The sequence below is a fragment of the Pithys albifrons genome, chromosome 7, assembly GCF_047495875.1.
Source record: "Pithys albifrons albifrons isolate INPA30051 chromosome 7, PitAlb_v1, whole genome shotgun sequence".
Taxonomy (NCBI): domain Eukaryota; kingdom Metazoa; phylum Chordata; class Aves; order Passeriformes; family Thamnophilidae; genus Pithys; species Pithys albifrons.
The window spans coordinates 51,446,683-51,473,613 of NC_092464.1; the positions used below are offsets into that span (position 1 = coordinate 51,446,683).

Below are 26,931 nucleotides of genomic sequence, written 5' to 3' on the forward strand. Positions count from 1 at the left end.
TTGTAGCTACAGTATGCATTTTGTCAATATTAAAAGCTAAATTTCATTTTACAGTTGTTTCCCCATATTTCACATCAGCTTTGTTCTCCTCATAGAAGATTCCACCATTTTCAGTCCTATTGACTAATACCTTGCTCCTTGGATTGTTATCAAGGAGACTACTTGAATTAAGACAAAGCCTGAATGAAGGAAGCAATATCTGAAAGAAGGAAGCAATATCTGGTGGTCCCACTAAGAATTTTCCACATTCATGAACTAAAGGTATCTCTGGTTGGATTCTCCTGTTCTTTTGTGCAAAGCAATAGCTCTAGGGAAGTATTCAAAATAAATTGTAAGCATAAGTGTCTGTTCTAGGACTATCAGTGCATTTTTTCCTCCAGCTTTTGGCCATGATTTTAAACATTTTACACAGTATTTAAAATTACTTGAATGTATTTTCTTTTTGTATTGGGAAGTTAAAGTAGCATCCACTTTGTTCTTCCCTCAGGAACCTGTATTCCCAGTAAACATTAGGAGAAAGTGCAGCATCCCACTTGTAAGTCTTGAGAGAGTTCATCACAGTCTCCAGACACCCTAAGGAGGAGGAAATGCAGGAATATTGCACAGTGAGCATCCCCTTCCTGTGGGGCCAGGAAGGCAAAGGAGCCCCTCACTTTGGGCCCTCTGTAGCGGAAATCTCTTTAGGACTGATACAGAGACAACATGCAAAGACAAAAAATGCACAGACTGTCCCTGGTCCTGTGCCCTCCACAGAACTGCCCTCAGAGGTGTGGGCTCTGCTGCAGCAGAAGAGAAATGCCACGTAATTTCCATTCCTATCAAAATACATATAAAATTCCAACGTGCCTGTCTGTATCAGGAGCGTGTTGCTTCGTGGCAGTAGCAGTGTAGGTGCTGAGATGGGATTACCTCAGGGCCACTGCTGCTTTTAAAGAAAATCATAGTTATTTAACTCTCCCTTAAGCAGACTTACAGACCAGCCCTGAACAGAAGTGGTAATTAAGCTGCAGGTTCTCCTCATGGGTTCATAAACAAAGCCTTTTGCTATGCCTTCCCTAAATTTGAGAATTATTTGGTTAGATTTACATGTCATTTTTTGACTATTTATGTCAGTAGGAACATCTTGAATGCACAAAAATCATAGAATCATAGAATCGATTGGATTGGAAAAGCCCTCTGAGATCATCAAGTCCAACCCTTGGTCCAACTCCAGTCCCTTTACCAGATCATGGCACTCAGTGCCACGGCCAATCTCAGTTGAAAAACCTCCAGGGATGGGGAATCCACCCCCTCTCTGGGCACCCCATTCCAATGCCTGATCACTCTCTCTGGAAAGAATTTTTTTCTGCTCTCCAACTTCATTTTCCCCTGGCAGAGCTTGAGCCCGTGCCCCCTTGTCCTATTGCTGAGTGCCTGGGAGAAGAGACCAACCCCCACCTGGGCAGAACTTCCCTTCAGGGAGTTCCAGACAGTGCTGAGGTCACCTCTGAGCCTCCTCTTCTCCAGGTTAAACACCCCCAGCTCCCTCAGCTGGTAGGCCTGAGTGGTACTCAAACCTCTTCATAATCTACCACACACCTTTGTATTTTGCCAGTGGAAATGGAGCAGTGACTGAATCTTGGTCTCCAGACCCATGGAAAGTCACCTTCCGAGTTAAGTGCCATTGCTCCAAGGGAATGTTTTGCCCTGAGAGGGATGTTAGGACCACTCATTTGTAGCAGATGCTGTACTACATGTCTGTGTGACAGAACTTAGAGGCATGATTGGTGTCAGGGGGTGTCCAAAGTGGAAATTCAAATTCAGCTGTAAGATGTGAGCAGAGCAGCTTTCTTTCCCTTCTACCTGTCAGCTCAGGTGAACTGGATCAGTGATGCCTTGGCTAAGGAGGGATCCTGCAGGCATTGTGCTTCCAGGCAGGGAAGGATCCCCTCCCACTGCTATCATTCCAGAGGAGCACCAGCTGAGGGCACTGTCAGTGGGACATAAACCCCCTGCCTTTGTGTGGTCTCTCTTCTTCAGAACTCTTAGAAAGCCTTACAAAAACTACTCTAATCTTAGAGGAGTGCTGGCAGGGAGGTAAATAACATTTATGCAAAAACATTACAGATGGTTCAATGGAGGCCTGGAATTTTAGAGCCTTTCCAGGGCTGTGCTGATTGGCAGAGCAGTGCACTGGACCAGCAGCCTAAAAAAGTTTCACAAGGTAAGAAGGACTAAGGTGGGGTTTAGATTTGGTGGTCAAATTTTCCAGGAGGCATCAGTACTGAAGAGAGCAAGCAAATCTCTGATGAATGTGTGACAAAAGAAAGTTGTATTTCATCTCAGGAAGGTTTTTTTCCCTATACATTCAGATCTAGAGACTTGGAGTCATGACCATTTTTCATTCAAGAATTTGCATGGGACCCATCTAAATGTTCCCACTCTCTTTCAGTGAAAGGAATTTTTTGTTCTTGTCCTCAACACCCATGTAATTGTATTGTATTATAATGAAATGGCACTTTACAGGCTGGACTGTTGGTTTCCATAGTGACATCCATGGTAGGGAGGTGATCCAGGATGGTTTGTTCCACCATAGTCATACTGTGATAAGTGTTGTGGGTTGGTTGTAGTTGTCTGAAAATTGCTTGTTAAAGAAATGAATGCCCTGAAAAACTGAAGTTACAACTCTTAATTAAGGAGACCAACAGTTTTAAGTTTCCCTTAAGTCTAGATCACCTAAATTTGTGGAAGCATCATCTGAAATAGGGCATGAGTTTGTATTTAGCAGAATGTCTTGTTGCACAGGTGCTGTGTTGAGGTTCTGGGCTGGCAGGTGAGTACTGGGGCATTTGTGGTCCTTGCAGCTGTGCAGCAACCTCAAGGTTTATAGCAGCTTTTGGAGAAATATGGCTCAACAATGCTGAGTATCAGTGCTACTGATTGATTGCAACATTTATTGGTCTTCCTGTAGTGGATTTTGGCCAGATCTGAAGTGATTGAATGGATCAGCACACCTAATTAATTTCACCCTTCAGAATTACAGACTGAGACATTTAATGATCTCTGATAAATATTTTATATAGTGTATGTAATTTGATAGTGAGAAGATGCGAGTAGATTATTCAAGAATATATTGATGGCCTAGAAATTCTTTGACCTGTAATCTCATTAAAGAACTCTGGTCCTAAAGATTGCATCTGAAGATTATGTGATGGTTGGTGATTTCAGTCCAGTTTCTCATGGAGAAGTATCTAAGAAATCATCCATTGCTATTCTAAACAGACAAGTCACCAACAGAATAAAACATCATCATTAAGCCTTCAAAGTTGTTTTCCAAAATATACTTCTGTTTCCTCAGGAAATTTCATCAATGACAATTAAAAAGAAAAATAACTCTTTTTGAGGATGCAGCCCATATACAAAACTTGAAAAAACTGAGAAATTGTGTTTCAGAGCAGGGATTTCTTGTCTGAGATGCTTGTTGCTGAGTTGAAATCTTCAGAGAAGCCAAGTAACTTCTGAAGGCAATTGTGGAAATCTCAGTCCACATGAAAAGAAAGGAGAGGTGAATGAATATCTTCCAAAATATTTTCATTGTAATTAATTCTAGAAATTCATGCTGCTGGTCCACTTGCTATGCATTCAGTTCCTGAGAACATTAATGCCACTACTTTTTGTTATTAGCATGATTTACAAAAAAAAAAACAAACAAACAAAAAAAAAAAAAACAAAACAAAAAAAAAAAAAAACAAAAACCAAAATGGCACATGCAAAAGTGTCCTTGTTTGTATAACCGTACAAGGATCTGCACAGCAATCAGAAAAGCTGTTTGGGGTTTGGGAGACAAGAAGTCAAATGCTAAAACAGTAAGTTGTGAATTATTTTTGTGATCAGCAAACACTACTAGAAATTATGGTTGTTTTGTCATAACAGATATGATAGTGTTGGCTGTTTTGTCATAACATATGTGGATCTGTTGTCGTAACAAACAAATACTGCTAAGATATTTTATACTAGACATTCATCAAATAATTTTAAATGAGGAGTACTTTTTGTAAGACTCTCACTAGCTGGTTTTCAGAAATGCTTGGGACCAGTAAGTCTGGTTAAAACCAACAGTTGCTTTGCTCAGCTCAGAACTGTGACCTCTCCTTAGAGTTCCTCATGCCTGATTTAATTCTTGTTTTAAAAGGAAGCTAAAGCTGATAAGCAGATTGCTTAGAAAGAACAATTCAGCAAACACTCAACATAATGCTTTGATTTTATAATTACATAGATTTTTCTAATGAAAGAATATTGTGCTGATTGGAATGTGTAATAAAAAGGGATGCTTTTTTATGGCTGTACAAGTGCCCCTGCTACCAGAGCAAATATTTGCTTGAGAAAATTTTCACCACATAATTGCTACATTGATAACACATAAGTTCTTGCGTAGTTTGGTGTCAGTATTCAAACATTATTGTCTACAAACTAAAGCACTGAGAAAGTCAGGCAGAACATCAGACTCACTGTTCCATTATGACAGTCACAAATAAACCATCTAATAGTATAAGTATAGTGCAAATGAATAGCTGGGGTTATGGATATAAAGATAATAAATCGTATGTATTTCTTAAATGTGTGTATCTATGTTTTTATGATTTATACAGGTAGTGTATATATTTACAAATGCATGTGTGATTAAGAAAGGGGCAGCTGCACAGAAGTTAAAGAATCCTGTGCAGATCCTCATTATTCGACCTTTTCCTCAGTCATTTTCTCCTTAGATTTTCTCCTTTGAGTGACTCATGCTGATCCCCTGCAAGAAAGAAAATACCTCTGAACAGAAGCAGCTTCTGAAAGAAGTTTGCAAACCTCTAGAAACTCATAGGATGATAGAATGATTTGGGTTGGAAGGGACCTCAAAGATCATCCAGTTCCACCCTCCCCGCTGTGGACTGGGACACCTTCCACTAGACCAAAGCCCCACCCAAGCTGGCCTTGGACACCTCCAGGGATGGAGCATCCACAAATTTCATGGGCAATCTGTGCCAGGCACTCACCACCCTCACAGTAAAGAACTTTTTCCTAACACCTTATCCAAACCTCCCTCCCAGTTTGAGGCCATTACCCTTTGTCCTTTCACAGCTCCCTTGTCCTACGTGCCCCTGTGAAAGGTCCTTCTCTGGGGTTCCTGTGGGCCCCCTTAGGCACTGCAAGGCTGCTGTCAGCCCTCCCCAGAACCTTCTCTCCTCCATGCCAACAACCCCAGCTCTCTCAGCCTGTTTTCACAGCAAAGGTGCTCCAGCCCCTGACCCTGCTCATGGCCCTGCTCTGGACCTGGAAGGCTGATGTCTCCAGTGCTGAGATCTCCTGAGATGGAGCAGCACTACAGGTGGGGTCTGGGGAGAGCAGAGCAGAGGAAACAAACCCTTCCCTTGAGCTCTGCTGATACAGCCCAGGGGGTGCTTGACCTTTTGGCTGTGAGAACACATTGCCAGATCATCTCCAGCTTCCCATCCAACAGCCCCACATGTCTGTGTGGATAAGGTGATTTGTCTCATTTTGTTGAACAGTTTTTCTGTTCCTTTTTACTTTTCCACTTGTTTTACTCTTTTCTTTTTATGTTGTTCTTCTGTTGTTCAAAACTGAAAAATTAACCTTCACTATTTAAAAGGTTGTAACATTGATACAATTGGTGAATGTTCCTTTTGATGATATTACTGAAAAAAACTTTTCCTTTTTAGAGTTGAAGCCATTTTTTTCAGATGAAATGGCAACTTTTCCTTTATATCAGCCCTTGCTGACAGTAGAACCAAACTAGCTGGGCTTTGATTTCACTTACCCTTTTCAGAACAGAAACAAAGGCAGTTGTTGAACCATCCATTTGGCTGCAGTTTGCAATATTCCTGAGGCTGTGCTAGGAAAACACTGGAGCCAGGCATCATCCCTGTTTCTCATGAGGGGAGAGGGAGAACTTCTGAAAAACAGTTGGACACTTCATTTTCGAGTATCACAGTAACTTCACCTGATGTCAAACCACAATTGGTTTATTGGGAGCCACAAGGAAAGACTCACTGCTGGGAAATCCGCAATTAGTCCTTTAGAGAGAGATGCAAAATCTGGAGTATCTGCAGTGTAAATGCTGTTGCAATTAAACATTTATCCCCAGAAGTTCTGAGCAGTCACTCAGCCTCTGCCTGCAGTTTCAGGCTGTGTGTTACAGCAGAGCAAGCCACAAAGGAAATTAAACATGAAGAAAAGATAAGAATAGATATTTATGTTATTTCTCTTAAGGATAATTATTTGTTGAAGGGATCATTTTTGAGACATCAGAGGTTTCTAATTCATTTTTAAGAAGAAACCTTTACTGAGCAAGGCCCAAGTCAGTTTAAAGGTGCAATAATGACTAGACTTCAGTTAATCAGTGCCAGGACATTACCCTGCCATTGGGAGTATCTGGAAATCCTAAAATGCTAAAATCACACCAACAGATTAAGCAATGGAAAAGACTCCATGCCATTAAAAAACACCCTAAATTTCTTTTGAAGTTAGAAACAAACAATTGAATTTTAAAATTTAGTTAATATTTGGAAGAACAAAAGAACAAATAAACTTCTGTAAAAACTTCTCTCTAAGCAGCTCAAGATACAATTGGTGTATCTATTAATCCATAAACAAAAATGAAAGAAACATAATGAATACTTGAGGTGGAAATCAAGGGTCAGAGTGTTGCCAGAACCTTGAACAGGGCCAGAATTGCAGACTTAGTGCTTTAAATAGAGGCAGACCAAAGCCCTGTCTATGGTAAAAAGTTGAGCTCTGAATTTACATTAAATATATCAGTATAATTTCCACCTGCACTGCATTTTGTGCCTGTGCTCCAAATAGAGACAATCTGGTGTCATTTATTTTAATCAACAGTGCTCTGCAGATTACAGTCTGACTGCCTTAGGGCAGCACTGGCAGGGGGTCCCCTGAATTAACCCTTTCCAAACTTGTTTTGCATCCCACACCTGCTTTGCAGCTCGATGTGATCAGTACCTACTGTCAGTTGTAGGATGTATAAAGGAATTGGGAAAGTCACAGGCATAGTGTAAAAAAAAAAGCAAACCAAAAAAACCCAAACTTTACTTAAATTATATTTTTGTAGATGAGGACTTCTAGGGATGTGGGTGGGGGCAAAAAGCCTCAAGAACATCTTTGACAAGCAGGATTGTTTATGAAATTGGGTCCAAACACTGACAGAGTAAGAAGCCATTTGTGCTGTGTCTCAGAGAAGTTGTGGGTGTCTCACCCCTGGGAGTGCTCAGGGGTTGGGGCTTTAGGCAATGTGGTCCAGTGAAACATGTCACTGCCAGATGAACCAGATGGTCTGTAAGAGGCCCCTTCCAAGTCAAGCCATTCTGTGACTGAGTGATTCTGTGAGCATCTTCTGGGATGAGTCCCTGTCACATGCTGTTCCTGAACCATCCTAAATGTAATCTGAACTAGCAGCCTTTCCTAGAGAGGAGCAATGCCTCCCAACCAGGAAATCACTGGCAATTAAATAGTCTGTGCTGTGGCACCTCACTGCCTCCAGCCTGTGCCATGGCCTGTTTTTATTTCTTGACAAGATTTAAGTGTATCAAAACCATAAATTGTCTTCATATTTTACAGTAATTGAAGAGGACAGATTATCAGAGCCCGGGGGGGAATTTCATACCAAAATTAGAAGGAAGGGGGATCTGGCTCAGCATCAGGACAGTCACACAAGGTTTGAGGAAGGGATCAATTGCAGTACTCATGTGTGAACTCATGAGCTGTTAGGATATTTAGGAGAGGGCAGTTGGACAAGGGGGAGCTGGAAAGGGGAAACCTGAATCTGATTTTAAACAAAGCTGCATGCAATGAACAGTAGCCCTGTTGTTTGAGTAGAGACAAGTGGGTTTCTTTTTCTTTGCCAGATAAGATTTTACTTTATTTATCAAATGGACTAAAACCTTCTGCCATCTCAGTAAGTTTCAGTGAGTGGAAGGACTGTTTCCCACTCACATTTACCCTTGGCTCCTACAGTAACACCCCTGAGGGCATTTGTTGGTTTGTCCTTCTGGAACACTCTGCCATCTGTGCTTTCCCTGCTCGTTTCTGGCTGTGTGCATGTACAGCATGGGCTGTGACACACATTAACACACACAGATAGCCTTCTGCTTCTGACCTTACAAACTGTCCACTTCAGCATTGTCATTCTGGGAGATGTCCAGCTGCAGCCCAAGAAATGCATTTTAAATGTGAATGCAAACATTTCTATTACTGATAACACCAGCGCAGCATTTTTTGCTTTGCTGGGATTAGGACCTTGATTGTTAAAGTTACATTGGAATAATGACACTCCAAGGTTGTGTCCTTTACAGACATGGCAAAAGAAGGGGAGGCCTTTGCTATGCCTTTGCTGACAAAATTAAGGGGGATTATTCCTTGTGTTTGGTGAGATTATATTAAAAGTGAAATAATATGTTTGTTGGGTCACAGACACTGGGAGAGGTTTACGTGTTGCAAGGTGTTGCAGTTGTATTTCATTCATGCTGGAAGTCAGATTTTAGAAAGCAATCTGAACTCTGGTAATGATGTAAATAAATACCTCTCTGCTCAGTGAACAGCCATCTTCTCACATGAACAGCTGCTGTTCAGCCAGTGACACCTTAAAAAACAGACTAAAAGTACTGTGATCTGCAGAGAGAAACTTGCAGGAAATTCCAGCTTGGAAGGCTAACTCTGAATATGCCCCACCATGCTTTACGTTCATGCTCTGTAGAATGGGGGTAATAATCTTTATTGATCTCTCTACCTTTCAGCAATGCATTAAGAAGAACTTAAATGGTATCTTTACAGTCTTTCTGAGCAGTCTGATATATGCAGCTCTTACAATACACCTTAGTGGCTGGGCTTGCCATTTTCGCAGGTTCTCCCACAGGAGAGCTGTCCTGCTTTTTTTTTATGGTTCTCTGCTCTTCCCATCCTAACTTCTGCTTGGGCAGTTTTGGTAAACTGGTACTGACTTCAGCACCTGCCGCTCGGACAGCACCGCACGATGCTTCTTTGAGCATGGGTTTGCTGGGCTTGCTCTGTATTGTCTCTGGTGACTCAAGTGGGCAGAGGTCTCCACAGATCTCTGGTACTGCTCACCACACGGGTCACACCTGTATCTGGTTTATATCTTTAGCAAGACATTCAGAGTTGTTCCTCTAGTTTTGCGCTTTCACAAAGTAACTAAGCGGTCTGCCCACAAAGCTAACTGATGTTTTCACTAGACAGTTATTTTAAAGCTAATTTTATGCCATATTGTACAGGTTCCATTGATATAATCTAAATTAATCGTTGGGATTCATAGGAATTTTGTATGTTTTGTTTTGGGAAGTAAAACTTGCCTTTGAGTTTCACTGGAAAAACTTTAGCCTATTTTTATGAACAAACTAGTCTGTGACTAGTGCTGTCTATACTTCTCTTTCCATCCATCCATCTCTCCATACTTACTTAATGGCTTTGAAACAACTGCTTAGTTTCAACAAAATTCGTCAGAAACAAAGAGATATAAAGAGCTGAATAAACTCCTGAACGTGATGACAATCAGCAGACAGACTGAGGGAAGATCACAGACTGAGCAGGCACTAACTTCCCTGGGGACCAAGAAGGAAAGCTCAGCCATAATCCACCCTTTTTCTCAGCAGCCAGGCAGGTCTACACTGGTCTCTGTGTGTGGTAAGGGCACGGGGGAACTGGGGTCACACCAGGGGGGGTCTGAAGTACCACTGCAGAGTGGTGGGTGCTGAGAGGAGGAGGCGAGGTTTCTAGAGAGGGAAGTCTGCAAGCCTTTCAGTGGGGTAAATGTTTTGTGGGGGACTATGATAAAGAGAGAGGAGATATGGTGAAGGAAGTAGTGATGTGTTTTGCTTTTTTTATTTTTTTTAACTTTTCCTTTTGCAATAATCTTATGACTGCAGCTTCATATGCTGCTGTTTGAAAATAAAGAAAAAGTTTGTGTCAAGTCCCAGGTTTTATCAGAACTTTGTTTCAGGTGTTCTCTTACTTGTGAGAAGAATCTTCCAACAGCATAACTTTTCTCAGCCTAGGAGCTTATTGACTGACAAGCTTCCTTACAGCATCTGTTTGACATCACATCCTAATATTAGTTTTACAGTCACATTCACATTTTAGGAAATCGCTGTATTCTCAACTCTGAGATGTCACAGTGTCTCTTTCTGCAAGCACTTGCCCCAGAAATGTTAGCTAATATATTTTATCTAACATCAGCCCTCCTGTTGTGTTGTACTTCATAGCTGTCATCCAAAACCAGCTGCATTTTTTGTGACTGTATCTTAATAAGACATGTCCTGAAAGGCACCAGTGTTCTTTTGCTTCTTCCTGGGATCCCATGGGAGGAGCGGGTGGTCATCCAGAGTACCAGGTATCAGTGAGTCAAGGACAATTCCACAGGCACAGTCAGTAACACTGTATGGATGAGTTGTAGAAAGCAAGAGAAAGCCATTGATATTTGTATCTATTCCACTGTGCTAAGATGTGAGGTGGGAACAAACCCTGACCCAGGGCCCAGAACGTGGCCCAACATTTGTTTCCTACCTTCTCAGCCACAGCAGATTGTTACAGGGGGCAGTGGACAGTGGTCAAAGGTGCAGGTGATATGTGACATGACAAGTCAGTTTGAAGTCCAGTAAAGGACTGTTCGTTTCCCCCCTCAGCATGTCCTGCCTGTCCCTCTGTGCTTATTCCCCCCAGTTTGATTGAACGTACATAACATCAGTGATCACCTGTGGCACATGTGCATTCTCCCTGTGTTGTTTCTTGCAGATTATTGGGACAATCCCACTGATGCCCAACCCGGTGCCCTCCAGCCAGGCGGCAGGTGGAGCTCAGGGCCTGCAGGTGCAGCCGATAACGCCGCAGCTCCTGACCAATGCCCAGGGACAGATCATCGCCACCGTCATCGGCAACCAGATCCTGCCCGTCATCAATACCCAGGGAATCACTCTGTCTCCGCTCAAACCAGGCCAGCAGGTAACGTGTCTGGAGCCTGAGGGATCAGCAAAACAGGCACACACAGATCTTCTACTCCCCACAGGCACTCTCATGGCCTCTTGATAAAAAAAATGCTTCTTTATTGTTTTTAATACCAAAAATTAATCCTGTTGTACCTGGTGTATCACTGCATACTATATATGTAGTTATGAATGGTGTCAGACAGTTTACTTATACACCCAAGGATGATGCAGTTATTCTTTTTCTTTTCAAGGTCAATATAGGGCCAACTGAAACATTTTCTGCAGGGAAAGTACAACAGGAATATAAGGCAGGGGAGACACAGCTGGCCTGGAACCTTCAGTACCTTGGTTAGTGGTCACCTGGTAGATTGGGGCTTTAAATGATTTGGAACATACAGGGAAAATATAAAATCTTGGTAGTCTTCCTCACTGGAAAATCAGATATGGTTGTGTATATTTGCATAGACAGAAAGTATTTTAAGGAAATTATTACCCAGTGTAAGGCAGGAGGTAATTCCTAGTATGGGTCCAGTGACCACACTGACATCCAGAAAGTTTTCTGTAGCTCTTTTCACAGCACTCTGAAGTCAAATTTATTAGTTTTGCCTACATCTGTAGAGCAAGAAATTGAAGTCCTACAGTTTTGTCTCAGAACTCACAGCAATCCATTTGAAACTCATGAAATTTAGCAATAAAGAGGGGAATAGAGGACCTGAGACACTCTCTCCTGCAGAGCAACTCACCTTCTGAGTCCTGCAACAAAACAGCTTCTTCCAGGCAATCTCTGAAAGAGACAAAACTGAGTATGGAAAATATATCAAAAGTGATTACCAAAGAGGTGCTTATGAAACTGTCCCTTGCCTAAATGTTTAGCTTAGCATTCCTGTTGCTGGTAGTGCTTTATTGCCAGTCCTGCCTACACCTCCAGGCACAGGTAGCAGCTTCTTGTGTGCTGATGAGAATCCCAGGCCACTCTGAACTCCAAACCAATGATTTTATCTTTTTTTTTTAATTATTATTTTTTCAAATTTAGAAGTAGAGAACCAATGGCTCTCTAAGGTGACTTTTTTGTTTGTTTTGAAAACGTTTTGCATCCAAATGATTACATGGGGGTTTTTTCCATCCCGTCCTCTGTGGTATCCAGCAGAGGCATCTTCCAAAGCACTTGTCATTTATCTAACTCTTTTCTTTAATGGGAACATACTTGCACTACTGGCAAGTGCTTTTGAAATTGTGTGTGTGTGGTTTCAAACAAAGTGGGATGGATGGGAGGGCAGGCTCTGCATTCCCCATCACAGGAAAGCCTGACAAGGGAATAAGACACTCAGCAGTTTCCATGAGGGTTCCTGGAGGTGTGTGGGGTGGGGTGTTTCTTTCCTAGTCAGTGGCCTGAAGAGATTACATCTTTCCCTCCTTTGTGGGGGAAGCTCTCAGAACTCACAGCAATCCATTTGAAACTCATGAAATCTAGCAATAAGGAGGAGGATAGAGGACCTGAGACTCTCACCTGCAGGGCAACTCATCTTCTAAGTCCTGCAACAAAACAGCTTCTGCCAGGCAATGTCTGCCAGTGAGCAGAGATGGGACAGAGGTGTGCCCAGCAGAGCTGGTGGCACTGTGCTCACATAAAGGGACAGAGTGCTGACTGAGCAGGGCTGCGAGTCAGAGAGTTCTGCTTAGCCATGGAGTGCTGTACTGAGCCAGTCCCCCACCCTCTACCCTCCTGTGCAGCCAGCAGCTGGCAGAGCTCACCACTCTGCAGAGAGATGCTTATGTGCAGGAGCCAGAGGTGTTCTGCTCTGCCCAGCACTGCTGGGGAGGTAGAAAACACTATTTTGCCAATACCAATTCCACAAGGTTCAGCCTCTGCCTCTTCCACAGAGCCTTGAGGCCCCAGAGGCTGCAGGAGGGGCCTCCAAACAACGTGGTCTCCTTACCTTGGATCAGGCTTTCTTGGAGCTTGATCAGGATGGTCCTTTTGATTGGGGAGGGGAAAAAAAAAGTAATGCCAATACTATACGAAAATAGTACATGTAATCATTTTTATAGGAACCACAGAAAATTATTTCTATGTATTTGTGCTCCCTCTACTGGCTCTTCTGGTTTTACTGAAGGAATTCAGAGGAAACGAACTTCAGTGCGAGCAGAAGAGATGTATGAGAGCTAAATTTCTTTTAGGAATAATGCTGATGGAGAGTGAAATGCTGTCGAGCTGGCACTATACAAACTATTCTAACATTTGAAAAGTGAATAGGTTTACACAAAGTTTAAGGAGATCCCAAATTTATTTTATATTTGGGTAAAGATTTAGCCCAACTGTACTGCTCGACTAATGATAGCATGTTTAGTCATAAAGTTTAAAATCTCATTTTCAGAAGATTTGAATTAGTGCTTAAACCCAGAGGGCTCAGCAGGGTTTCAAAGCATTTTTGAAAGTGGTGTCACAAGGCACTTGGTGTCTTGGAGCTTCAGTGTGGGGAAAGATCACAACACAAGTTTGAGGAAAGTTTTCAGAATGTCGTGGAGAAATAAATGCAGGAAATAAATAATGTAGTAAAAATGTCCCAGTTAGAGATGATCCTAGTTTGACTCTCCACTTGTCACTTCCTTGGAAACTCAATAGTGCAGGAGCAAAAGAGGGGATTGCCAGCAATGATGGTAAGCTGCTGCTTCTGAGCTGAGTCACAGTGAGGGAACCTTGGTAAGTCGCTAAGGAGAGCTCACTTTGTGCCTGGGAACTGAAGACTTAAATGCCTCAGATATTGTTTCCAGCCAGCTTTACTTAGGTGGACTACATGTGTTATTTATTCACACAACTTTTTCAAACCTGACAGGCTAAAACCTCAATGTCTCCGTGTGGAAATGAGTTCATAGATTGCTTACATGTAGTGTAAAGCAGTGCTTTTTTCCTCTACTATAAATAGATTGTTTTTTAATGTACACAAGCAAGTCTGTTGTAGTTCTATTCCTCTTGTCTTTAAGTATAAATAGGTTTTTATTTATGTTCTTTAAACTACTTACAGTAGGGATTGTTCATCTTCAAATTACACTGAGTAGGTAAAAAAAAATCAATTTTTTACTATTTTGCAAGATTTTGCTAATCTAAGCAGCAGCATCTGTGCACACAGCAAGAATTCTCCTAGAAACTGCAGTGACATTCTAAAGCAGGCAGCTGTTTGCACTCTTGTTTTAGTCTGTATTCTTTTTATCTCTGTTCATAAATGAGTTTTTCTTTGCCTTTAATACTTTTTATTGCTCATCTCCCAAACATCTCAATTTCCACACTAATCTCTTTGAGATTTTTTGATCACAACTGAATGCCATGGTCATAGTGAGGATCCATCACTGTTTAACATAATAACATTATAAGATTTTCAGCCTCCTTTTCCTTCTTTAGCTCAATACACTCTACCATCCTGGTGTTTCCCTATCTCTGTTCACTGAGCAGTTATTTCCAATAAGCAGGTGTATGCACCATAATACATCTTTGCTGCCCTGGTTATCATCACGTGTGTCACTAAATTGTGGTGTGAGTCCCTTTGCACTCATCCAGTCTGTATTTCCTTGGAATGCTCCCCTGACTTGTTGCAAACGGGATCTGTAAATTGTTCCTGCTCTTCTGTACTGACTGAAGAAATTCATGGGTTCTTCCTGCTGATTCAACTTCCCCATTGTCCACCACGTTTTCTTGCTGGCAGCTAAAAACATTTTAAAATTTGGTATAAATCCTTAGTTCTTCACTTGTAGTCTCCTTTCTTTAGAAAGGGCAATGTGTTCCCTAATTTTTTGTTGTTTGCTTTATGAGCTCTTTGTGTCCCATAACAGAAAAGTGCCTTGTAGCCTTAACTCCTGTGCTTCCTCCATGCCTCTTGGGGCATTTTGCCAAGATGTGGCTTGTATGGCTAAATGCACTTTGTTTGCAAGAACACATGAGCTTGTTGTAACAACTTATTAACACTGTCCTTTCCTATCAGGTTTGAAAACTTTGTTTCACGTTGTTAACAACACAATGTTAACACCAGCAAAGCTGACAGAAGAACTTGACATTTCAGTCCTGTGAAATTTAGGGGAGGATTTGCCCTACTTGAGTCAGAGTAGTTAGTTATCTGGTGTAAGCTGGTTAACTGGATTTCCTCTATACACATATACAAGGAGACATATGTATGTCCAGTGGGCAGCTCAAGCTGTCCAAATAAAATAATTTTTAGGTAGTTGACTCTCTAATAGGTATCTTAAGGTATCTGTTGTCTTCACTGACATGAGAGGGGGCTAGTAGTTATTTTAGGATCATCAGTTAACTCCAAGGTGAGTGAAATTAGGTAAGAAGAATCCAGCTGCCAGTGATCTCTGGGGTTCCAAACACATTCTTGTTTATGAATTCCCTAAACAGCTTTCCTACTAATTGGTATTTTCTTAACTACTTTCTTACCCATACAGAAGCATCTTCTACGTACCCTCTAGTTCTCATAAAGAGAGATCACTTCTCCTGGTTGCCTGGCTCTTTCCTTCTACACACCAGCTTCATTAAATCAGGCCTTAGTCCCAGTTGTCTTCAGTCTTGTTCTACCTACTCTGCCTGCCAGAGCTTTTCATATTTCATTGTGTCTCACAGCACAACCAGCTTTGGGCTTCTGCCAACTCTAACACAGTAAAATGAGCCACTAGGCAGCATTTTCTTACCCAGTCAGTTCCCCATCCCTGTCATTGCCTATCATGCTCCAGATCAACTGTTGCAAAGACACAGATACCTCTCAGATGGGCCTGTGGTGATCCTTGTGTATTTGTTTCCAAATTTCATGCTAGACATTCTTTCTGCAGTCTCAACCTGCCACATACCCCCTACCATCTTGTCACAAGTCCTTGCAATCCCTTGCATTAAAATCCATTAAAATCCAGCCAGCTCTCACTTGTTTTCTCTCTGCAATGCTCTTATTGCTTTGATGCTGTCTTGTTTTATGAGAAATGCACTCTTCTTTCTCTGTGTTTCAATACAGTCACTAAACTGTGTTGTCTCAATCCGATTTGATTTTTGCTTTGGGTTTTATATGGCTTTCAGTGGTGAGGGGGACAATTTTTCTCACTCCTTACTCTTTCCCAACACCATTATCCTTGCAATATTCTACTTAATCTGTGGATGAATTACTAGATTTTTGAAAGTCAGTATTACTGGACTATTTACTGGTACAAAGGACTACATCAGGTTTTCCATGCCACAGCATGACTTGCAAGTCACATCTCTTCCTGCCCAGTTTCCTTTGTGGCATCAGCACTTGTAGGAGAAGGATACCTCAAAAAAGTCATCAGTGCACCAAACCATTGGGAATGGGAAGATGCCACTGCACTGTCTGTGTCATTCTAAGCAACTCAGGCACAGAAAGAGTAGATCACTGTTCACTGCAGGAGAATCATAGAATCGATTGGGTTGGAAAAGACCTCTGAGATCATCAAATCCAACCCTTGGTCCAACTCCAGTCCATTTACCAGATCATGGCACTCGGTGCCACGGCCAAGCTCAGTTTAAAAATCTCCAGGGATGGTGAATCCACCCCCTCTCTGAGCAGCCCATTCCAATGCCTGAGCACTCTCTCTGTAACGAATTATTTCTGATATCCAACTTAAATTTCCCCTGGCAGAGCTTAAGCCCGTGCCCCCTTGTCCTATTGCTGAGTGCCTGGGAGAAGAGACCAGCCCTCACCTGGCCAGAACTTCCCTTCAGGTAGTTATAGACAGTGATGAGGTCACCTCTGAGCCTCCTCTTCTCCAGGCTAATCAGTGTCACCTTTGAGTCATGCACTTACACGTTGAACTGTTGCTGTAATAGTATTGTAATATTGCATCATTAATTAACATTATTAATAAGTATTTTGTAATTAGGGATTAATGTATTGGTGGTAATACTGCTGTTATATTGACATTATATCATCCCTGATAGGGATCAAAAAGATGACTGTTGTGCCTGATTTGCATATAAAGTTATATCTTCTGCACAAGTCCAGCTGTATCCTTGGCCTCATTTATCAAGTTGAAAGGCCTTCAGGTACAGTGTACTTTGAGGGTAGTTGTGATCCCACAGAAAGCTCTAATAAACCATCAGCAGGTGCTGTCCAAGTGCTGTCCCCAGCACTTTGCTGGAGCCTCATCTGGTGCCGTGTGAGCCTGAGCCCTTTCTGCTGCTGGTTCCCAAATGCACCTGCCCTGCCAGTCTAAGCAGTGTGGACAGACACCTCTGATACTCTGTGTTCTGCACTATGTTATACTATGCTGGGAGAGGAGATGCTTATTAAGGATCAAATATCTTCCATCTGCAGATTCCCGTATTCATTTATTTGAATTTATTTGAGTCAGCTAAACTGGGGTGATGGGGTGAAGTATTGGTGAAATATTGTGGCAGAGTTGACTATGAGAGTGATTTGGCATGAAGGGTGTGGACATGTGTATTAACTTGAGCTTTGCATTTGCTGGAAGATTTAGGGAAACACCTTTGAAGCCCATGCCTGGTCATGAAACATGAGTAGGTTTGAAGTAAGACTTCATCTGCCATGGTGCTCTTGAACAGTGCAGAGGCCTCATCACAGCACCACTCTCTTTCAAAACCAAATGTGTGACACTTTAGGAAACGTTTTAGTAAATGTAAACAGGGCAGAACTCCATTTATGGGAAAAATGGAAGCAGGAAACACACTACTACTTCTGAAAGGCATTATCCTGGAATTTCCATGTGTCTGGGAATGTCTTTTCATATAAAGATCTTTATTTTCAGCACTTTCCATGGACTTTAGTCCTTACTAGAGCTGATGTCCGTGTTTCCCAGGAAGAACTAGCTGATATGAGAAAAAATTGAAAATCTTTATGTCATAAAGGGGATTGCTTAAAATGTATTTCCTGCTCTTTGTACCACTCCTCTTAGTTTCATCTCTTCTGCCCTTTTTGTTATATTTGTCTTTTTCACCTCTGTCTTCTCTAATCTGTTGTGTTTCCTCATCTCTCAGATTTCCTTTTCACTGAATCATAGCAAAATAGGACTGGAAAGGACCTGGAGAGGTCATGCAGTCCATTTCCTCCCCCTAGGCAGGATCAACTGTCCCTATATCATTCTTGACAGATGTTTGTCTAACCTGGTCTTAAAAATCTCCACTGATGGAGGTTCCCTGCCATCCCTAGGCAACCCAGGCCACTCTCCTTAGCATTCAAAAGGTTTTCCTGGTGCCTGACCTGAGCCTCCCTTACTGCAATTTAAACTCATTACTCTCTTCTCCTTTCCATTAAGTCCATATTTTGCCCCTGCTCTTTGTCCAGACTCTCTGTAAAGCCAAGTGGCAGTTCTGTTATGAAACAGGGCAATATGCTGTCAAAACTTTTATTTCCCCCCCCTTAGTTTCTCTTCCCTTATCCAAAATACCTTCTTACTCCATCACTGGTGTGCAGCTTTCTGGGTAAGGGGAACAATATCCCTGATCTCCTAAGACCTTTAATGCAGAACTCCAGTCAGCCACCCCAGGCACAGGAATATCCAACATACACAATTTAAAACCAAGACTCAGTCCTACAGACCTAATTCATTCTTTGTCTCTCCAATATCACTCAATACTGCCCTCACTGTTGACAGCAGCACCATAGAGCTGATGTAAAAGAAATAAGAATCAGGCCCTTTGCAACATTCAGTTTATTCTTATGAAGTATTATGATGCACTTTATGCTTCTCATATTCCCCTCATTCCTCAGGCTGCAGTGTGCATACCCATATTCCTGCCAGATAGTGATCAGTGTTGCAGACAGTCATCATTTTGGCATGTCTACTATATCCACCTCCACAGAATGGCACTTACAGCAACTGCTTCTGTGATTCCTGAGCCTCCTTCTGTCTTTGGATGGAGGATGCACAACAGTCATAAATATAATTCATATCATATGTACGTGTCCAAAATTGGGAAAAGTCAGCTATTGCAAGTTCAAATTGATTCTGTCATCTGGAATCTAATTCATAATCTAATCGTTGCCTCTCCTTAAGGCTGTATCTGGAGTGGAAATTATAGTGGATGAGAAGAGAGAGAGTATTTTAATGCAATTTCATGACATAGATAACTATCATTGTTCTTTAAGCAGGACATTTACAGCTTAACCGTCATGTCTGTAAAGCAGAGGGGGTGCTGGAAATTATGTAGGGAGTTAAAAACTGAATCCTCCCTCAGCCTCTGGTCAGGCCTTAAGGTGACTCTTCAGCCTCTTCAACCCAATTTCTCGCTTCTCCCTCATGAGCAATGAGGTAGAAACCAACAATCTGTAAATGTCCCTTCCATGTTGCTGATTTACAGAAGGTTGCTGTATATCCAGACTTCACTGGCAACGTTCATTTTTGTCCAGCTGAATTTTGAGAATTTCTTTTACTTGCTTAAAGATTTCTGGACTTTCAACAAGAGAACCACCAGGCTTCTGGGTATCTCAGTTATTTTATAAACTTTAGATTTAACATGGACAATTCTTTCCAGGTGTCTTCCTAAGCCTCAGAAAACTCCCAGGCATTCAGCCACTCTAATTATTCTCCTCTGGCTGGTCCAGATTTTCCTGAAGTCTGGCACCAAGCTGTGGACATGGCATTCCCCTCTCCAGAGGTCTTTCCAGTGCTTGGGAGAAAAGATACACTTCACAAGCACTGCAACCATCACTCCCACTCACACAGCTTGGAATGGGAACTGCCTTCACTTCTGTAACACCCCAGGATTGCAGCTGGAATGTTCAAACTGGCAGGAGCATTTTGATTCCCAATCCTGTAATCCAGCCTCTCAAAATTCCATCCCAGCATATCATCAGCATGGAAATTCCCTAAAGATATTGTCTGCTCCATCACCCAGGTCATTAAGAAGCTATGGCAAACATCAGCCCTCTGTGGAGCCCTGTGCCTGCACCCCTCTGCACAGACATCTCCCCTCTCAGCTTTGTTTTCCAGCTCCCTTTGCATTCATCCTGTGGCAATTTCCCCTAAACTGTGTTTCCTTGGGCTATAGTGTCACACGAGGGAGTGGTGAGGCACTTGTAAAGTCAAACCACCCACTGCTTTTTGCCTGTCCACAAGGCCAATTTCCCTGTCTGAGAGGGAGAGCAGATTGCTCTGACACAGTTTGTTCCAACAACCCTTGTTGGCTGTCGCTGCCTTGTTTTCTTGTGGCTGCTTACAAATTGTTTGATTATTTTCTTCAGTACTTTTCCACGGCTGAAGTTTAGTTGACTGGGCTATAATTTGGCAGATCTTTCTCTTTAAGGAGCTGCTGTATTTGCTCCTCCATCCTCATGGATAAGTACTAACATCTTCAGGACTGTCCCACATGGTGTGAAAGCAGCATCTTATCTAAATACTGTACTTATCTTCCCTCACTGAGGTTGAAATCTCTTGTTTTGCCAGAGACTCCCTCAGACAACAGACCCAGACCCCAAATTCCTGCCTTTCCTGAAAGCTGCAGCCTGGCTGGGCTGTGGGTGTAATGGATGGGCAGACAGTCCATTCCTGCAGTGTTCACAGGATGTTTCCATAGGAGAAGATATTACAAAAGCAGATATTCTGGGCTGGGAATTCTCTGCAGATAAAATCCCTGGAGAAATTTTTTAAAGATGCCCAGTGCTTGAATGAGTCTGAAATCTGGAAACCTTTCAGTCAGCTTCTCAACTATTATCCCCCTGATAAAGTACCAGTAATATTTTTAAAATGTGCTTGATCAAAACAAACAAAAAAATCCTTGCAATAATAAAATACTTGTGTTTAGTCATCCCCAAGGAAGTCAGAGGAGGCTAAAACTGATCAGATAAATAATTATCATTATTTTTAAACAGTAAATCAAAGTTTTTTGCTTCATCTTCTGTTAAGTCATTCCATGTGGAAGGCAGAAAAAGAAGTGGTACTTTTTTCCCATTCTTAAACAGACTGTAACAGGAATGGTGTCGTTAAAATAGTTCATACATATTGCACAGGAACGTGTCATCTTGACTGTGAACAGACACCTTTATCTCCAGGGCTATACAATTTGTTGCCTACTTAGCTTCAGTCATTTCTGTGTGCTGGGAGCATAATACATATAATTTACTATTACTAATGAATGTAGCTCCTTTTCTAAAGTCATTTGTTCAGTTAGATATTGAAAAACTCATACTCCTTAGCATTCAAGGGATAGATTTGAATTACTGACTTCAAGCAAGGCCAAATAGGCCTTTATCTTTTTCCCCTTCTAGAAAATGCAGATAACAGCTCTTGCTGAAAAGTGAAGCCTTTTAGGATATTTTCGTGATCTTTTTTGATCACTACCAAGAATCAACATAAAATAAAGGTGCAATAAGTAGCGGTCACCAGAGTACATCAGAACATAATACTGTATTCTTGTACTCTGAAAGGCCTTTACTGGACTGCTAGAATCCATTTCAGAATTGTGAGCTCCATTGTGTCCCTTCATTCTGTGGAGAGACTCCTTGGAATTTAATGTGAAAATCAGTACCAGGGAATGTTCCTGGTTTTCAATCCCACATGAAAGCGTATTATAGGCAGGATGGATTAATGGTTCTTTCCTTTCCCCTAGTGAACAACCAAAGACTGCACTCCTCTGAAAATTGTAAAAAAATATTTTAGAAAGTCAAATTCATGCATCACAGAGTGTCATTTGCATCTGCCATACTCACCAGACTTTTTGGGTGTGTCCTACTGGATACAGTCCTGACGTGAATGGGGCTTAGAAGTTTCCCTGTGTGTTTTAGTCAAAGACAATTTATCCATTGAGAAATAAGATTTTGTCATTTTCATTAGTTTGCTAGCTCTGATGTCATGAAGCAAATGATTCCTTCCTGTAAGAAGGGGATTTTGCCCTGGTTTATGTCCTCTTCCCTATTCCCTCTCCTCTTGGCCCTGGTCCTGCAGTACAAAAGGACTGCTCTGAAACAATGTGATTTATGTGAGAATCCATGTAGGGAATAAAAGTCTGACTTCATGACTCAGAAAACAGGTAAGCTCATGTATTTAATAAATCAGAATACTGCTGGGAATGTCATAGGTCTCTCATCACCAATTTCAGACAATGCAACTAACTTCTAATTAGATGAAGTGTCCAGTTAAACTGAGTAAAACTTGCAGGACAACACCCAGAACAGCTCAGATTGCTCCTGCTGTAACACTCTGTCACCTGAACAAGGCCCATGGTGTGGAGTGCCCCTGTGTGATTTGCTCCCCAGAAGCAGATGGGTGAGATGGTGCATGGGAAGTTTTCTGTTACTGCCTCACTTTCTAAATGCCTATTTTTACATTTTGCCATATAGCTCCACCAGCCCTCCCAGACGCCCGTGGGACAAGCAGCCTCCCAGCCCAACCTCCTGCATTTGGCTCACAGTCAAGCATCTCTGGCTCAGAGCCCAGTGCGGCAGGCTTCCTCCTCTTCCTCCTCATCCTCCTCCTCTTCAGCTTTGAGTGTGGGCCAGTTAGTCAGCAGTAAGTATTGCTCCCTGGCTCTCCTGAATGCTCCCCTCTGTTTGTCCTCCTCGCTGCTGAGTTTCCCCATCTGCTTTCCCTCCTTTTGTTTTTTGGAATACGGTAGATCGTGTGTTGCTGAGCAGAGTGACTCACCACTGAGAACCACTGAGTGCTGCCTTGGATGGGGCTTAAGGCAAACATGCCTTGAGAAATTGTAATCGATGCTGAAAATGGTCATAAAAATGGTAGCAGGCATTAATTGACTCATGAGGGCAATTCTTATCACTGAAATGTAGTTTATGGTTTTTTTGAAATTAGAAGGTTTTGAATCAGTCAATACAATGAATTGTATTTCTCAGAATTTGGTGGGCAAGGGGATCCTCCTGCTTTTGGTTAAGCTGCTTGTTTGTTTGCTTATATATAGTGAACTGTGTTACAGACTCTCATATGACACAGATCTAGAGACTTTTCTTGCCAGGAAAGGCTTGCACTATTTAAACAAAACTGTGCTGGAACACGTGGAGGAGAAGAGAGAATCTTGCTGGAGTGAAGGAGCTGAGACTCAGTGTTAGGATTCCAGCAGCTTCCTGATCTTCCAGATCACATAGATCAGTCTTTGCTATTACCTTATCAGCATTGACTTTGGCCTTCACACAGCAAAAAAACAACAGGTTGAAAGTGTACATATGAAGCATTAACAGTTTTTGCACATCTGCAGAAATCTGAGTGATTTGGGTGACCTTGTTCAGTGATACTCAACCACTGCAGCTCATGCCATATTGGGAATGTAAATTGTGTGGCCCGTAGGAGTTTATGAAGGGCTTAGAGAAACTGTCTTGCAAGGAAAGACGTGAAGAAATCCTGGTTAGATTATTTCAGAGATTGTTTACATGGGGAAATGACTAGTAGAGCTGTAGTGGTAAAATTATGCTGATAGAACTCCCAGTGCAAATACTTCTATTCTGGAATAAAAATATCTGCATATAGATACAGTATAATTATAGTGATATAAATATACTGCTGTTGCTCTGTCAGTAAATTTTCCCATGCAGACCTGCTTGTAGGAGGAAGGCAAAGAAGAGGCTTCATGTTAAAAATATAAAGTTTACCCCTTGTCTATGTGAGGTAATTGAGTCAAAGAGCTGGTAAGGAAAAAGTTATTTTTCAGTGGCTAGTCCAGAATAGCCCCCCTTGTGGACATTCTTATTTAAAATAAAAGCAACATGGAAGAAGCCCTTTCAAGTTTGCAAAATAAATCCATCAAAAGTTAGGAAATGCTAGAAAAATAGTTGTTTGTTCAGCTGTATGCAAGTCCTTTTAGAACATGTATTTTATTATAACAACATATTGTTGTGATTAAAATCGTGCAATCATGATTTTTTTTTTCTCCTCATCCTTCTTTCAGTGCATTCCCAATGGAATTGTCCTAGGGATGCATCAAAATTACTCATGCAGCAGGTGGGCTGTTGTCCCAAGGTTTGCTCCTTGCCTGATTCCCTGAACTGCTCCCCAGTTTGCAGAACGTTTGAGGCAGGAGCTGTAGGAGGGTGAGGGATGGTGAGGCCTGAGGAGCTGCAGCTTTCTGTCTGCTGTGTAATTCCAGTGCAATGGCAGGCAAATCACTTAAAAGAAATTTTTCACAAGTGCTCACTCAATATCCAGTTTGAGACTATGGACTTTAATTTACAGAAGAACCTGGTGCTCACAGTTGCAATTTTAAGTGCACTTTCACTGTGGAACTGTATCAAGAACCATTTAAAGACAGAGTCTAAAACATCATTTCCTACTTGACCTAGACTAGGTACCCAAAAATGCTTTTTCCCTTAATATCTGTCCACTTCTCTGTGAATGAGAAGGGGAAGACCCTCATCTTGTAGAAACACAAGAAAATAAATTAAGATTTCAAAAAAACCCAGAAGAGCTCGAGAGGAGATGTCTTTAGTGAAGAGTTTTAATAGAGGTCTGGGGCCACTCACTGAACAAGTAAAAAAGCAATACATCAATCAGTTCATCTGTAATGAAGGGCAATTCATCCTGTGCAGTGGACAGGGCACATGAAAAAGAACTGGTATTCCAGGGCTCAAAGACTGTGCCACATTGTATTGTGGGCTGCTGTAACTCCAGCATTTTGTAGCTTCTGAGTGTTTATTTGTGCAGCTCCAAGGATGTTCTTTTTCCTTCATTCTTTCCTTGGGTAAATTCCAAGGTTGTTACAAAAGGAAGAACAGTAATGTAAATCAGTCATATGGTGAGATAATGCTTTGTAGTTGGAAAAAGGAGATCTTCTCTTGGATGGATGGAAAAGCCTCACAGAAGATCCTTCTGTTGTCATCTTGTTGGTCCTGCTCTTAAAGGAGTAAGACACGTGCTGTGCTTATGGATTTGGCTGAGAGCAGAGCAGTGTGAGGCACAGGAATATCAGCTTGGGACATACATGAATGAACACAGAATTTTCACTTGATCCTCTCAGGCTTGACTCCATTCACTGCTTGTCCTGTTCCAGTCCCATTCCTTGCTCATGCTGTTCTCTCCACTATCTCCTCTTCCTTTGCCTCCACCTTCCTCTGGCCTTCTCCCTGCAGCTCTTTCTCCACAGTCCATCATTACCTAACTTCCCTTCCCATTCCAATTCCTCCCAGTCGCTGTCCCCAGACCGTATCTGTGCCCTTTTACCTGACATTTTATTAGGTAGTTTCTGTCCTCCTCTTTTTTTATCACCAGTGCTATCTCTTTTTCCCTATTTTCTTTCTTCTACCACCGTGATCACCACTCTCTGCAGCCAGGCCCTCTCTCCCTCCACTCCAGTCTCAAATCCCTGCTCCTTAGTAGTCTTCAGGTTAGTTTTTTCCTTTCAACATTTGTTTTTCTTTACACTAAAAGTTAATTTTTGCCCCTCTGCATCCAAATCCTGCTGACGCCACTCCCACACTCCCTGGAAGCCATCAGAGGAGTATGGAAAATGATCACCAAGAAAAGCAGCAAGTTAGTCCCTCAGTCAGTCCCTCAGTCTGTCAGTCCTTCTATCAGTCCCTCAGTCCCTCAGTCAGTCCGCTCCGTCAGTCCCTCCGTCAGTCCCTCCGTCAGTCCTCTCTGTCAGTCCTTCTCTCAGTCTCTCTGTGCTGTTGTCCTGTCACAAAGCAGGCCAGAGCCACAACCATAAGTGACTTTCCATAAAATCAGACTCAGGAAGGCTTTGCACTTGGGCATTAACTCTCTGGGATTCAGATCTTCAGAGCATTCCAAAGGAAGAGGTTATTGATAGGGATCTCCTGAAACAGCTCCCCCAAAAGCAAAACAACATAGGAGATATTTATACATAAATAAACCCCTCTGGAGCTGCTTTGGATTTGTGCTGCCTGCTTCCCCCAGGCCCTGGCTCCTCCAGACTGACAGAATGTGAGGGGAGATCAGCTCCCTTCTGCCACTGGCACAGCACTCTCACACAGGCAGAGGTGAAACAGCCCCCTCAGGGATCTCTGGTGTCTGTCCAGCATCCTCTGGAGAGCACGGAGCCAACCCCAACCTGAAGTTGCCACTGTGCTGGTGTTCCCCCCTGGATTGTGGGCTTCTTTACAGCTTTTCCCCTTTATCTCATCATCACCCCTTCATCCCTAATCAGCAACAAAGGCTAATTATTTTAAAGACAAAAAAAATGGTTGTTTCCAAATAAAGGATATTTAAAAAGAAGTTCTGCTTAAGCAAGGACTGCAAGGTTCATCTCTACCCTTCCTGTTCCTTCTTCGTATTGTCTCATTCTGTCTCTATTCTCTTTTGTCCTCTTTGTTCTCTCTTCATTCAATTCTACATCATTGTTTCTCCCTTTTTTCATTTCATTTTCCCCTTCTGAAATACATCCCTCTGCTCATTTCTGTAGCTTCTCCACCATATGTTTTCTTTGTGGAAATCACTGGTTTCCCCCTCGTGCTGAGAATTGTGTCTCCATGAAGTTCCTTTCTTCCTTCCAAATTCATTTTACTGTCATCTGTTACTATAAAATTAAAATGCCTCCCATAAACAAATTATTCTTCTCTTTTTTCCCCCTGAGCTCCAGTCTATTTTCCATTGTCAATGTTTGTTCTGCCTTTCCTACCCAATTTACTTCCCATTGGCCCTCCTCTGCCAGCTATTCCTCCTGCTGTCTAACTGGGGAAATCATCCCCCCTGTGATCCCTCCCATGGTAGAACTCTGTGCAACAGGAATTTGCTTTCTCCTTCAGGGTGCACTGATGTCTCTGTAGCAGCTCTTTCCCCTAACTATTAAAATCACAGCATATTTTCACTCACCAGCAAACTCATGCAGGATTTTCTGAAGAATTCAAAAGTGGAAGTATTCCCTTCAGTAGAAAAAACAGGAATTTCAGTGCAGGAGAGCCTGTGGATTTTATGTCTTCCACTCTGCTCATCTACCTTCACCATCCACCAGGACAACTGGCAGAGTTTTAGCTGTGCTCCTTTTTGTTATGGGATATGTACACATATCCCCTGAAATGGTCCCAGA

At 42.1% G+C, this 26,931-nt stretch overlaps 1 protein-coding gene across 1 annotated transcript in view; it reads left to right on the forward strand.

Annotated features, from left to right (window-relative positions):
* The window catches only part of POU6F2 (POU class 6 homeobox 2), a 295,043-nt gene that overhangs the window by 261,362 nt on the left and 6,750 nt on the right, over nucleotides 1-26,931 (forward strand). Inside the window, exons 7-8 of the mRNA XM_071560682.1 lie at nucleotides 10,804-11,010; nucleotides 22,283-22,451. Coding sequence (XP_071416783.1) covers nucleotides 10,804-11,010; nucleotides 22,283-22,451 — 376 coding nt within the window. The remainder of the gene's footprint in view (nucleotides 1-10,803; nucleotides 11,011-22,282; nucleotides 22,452-26,931) is intronic.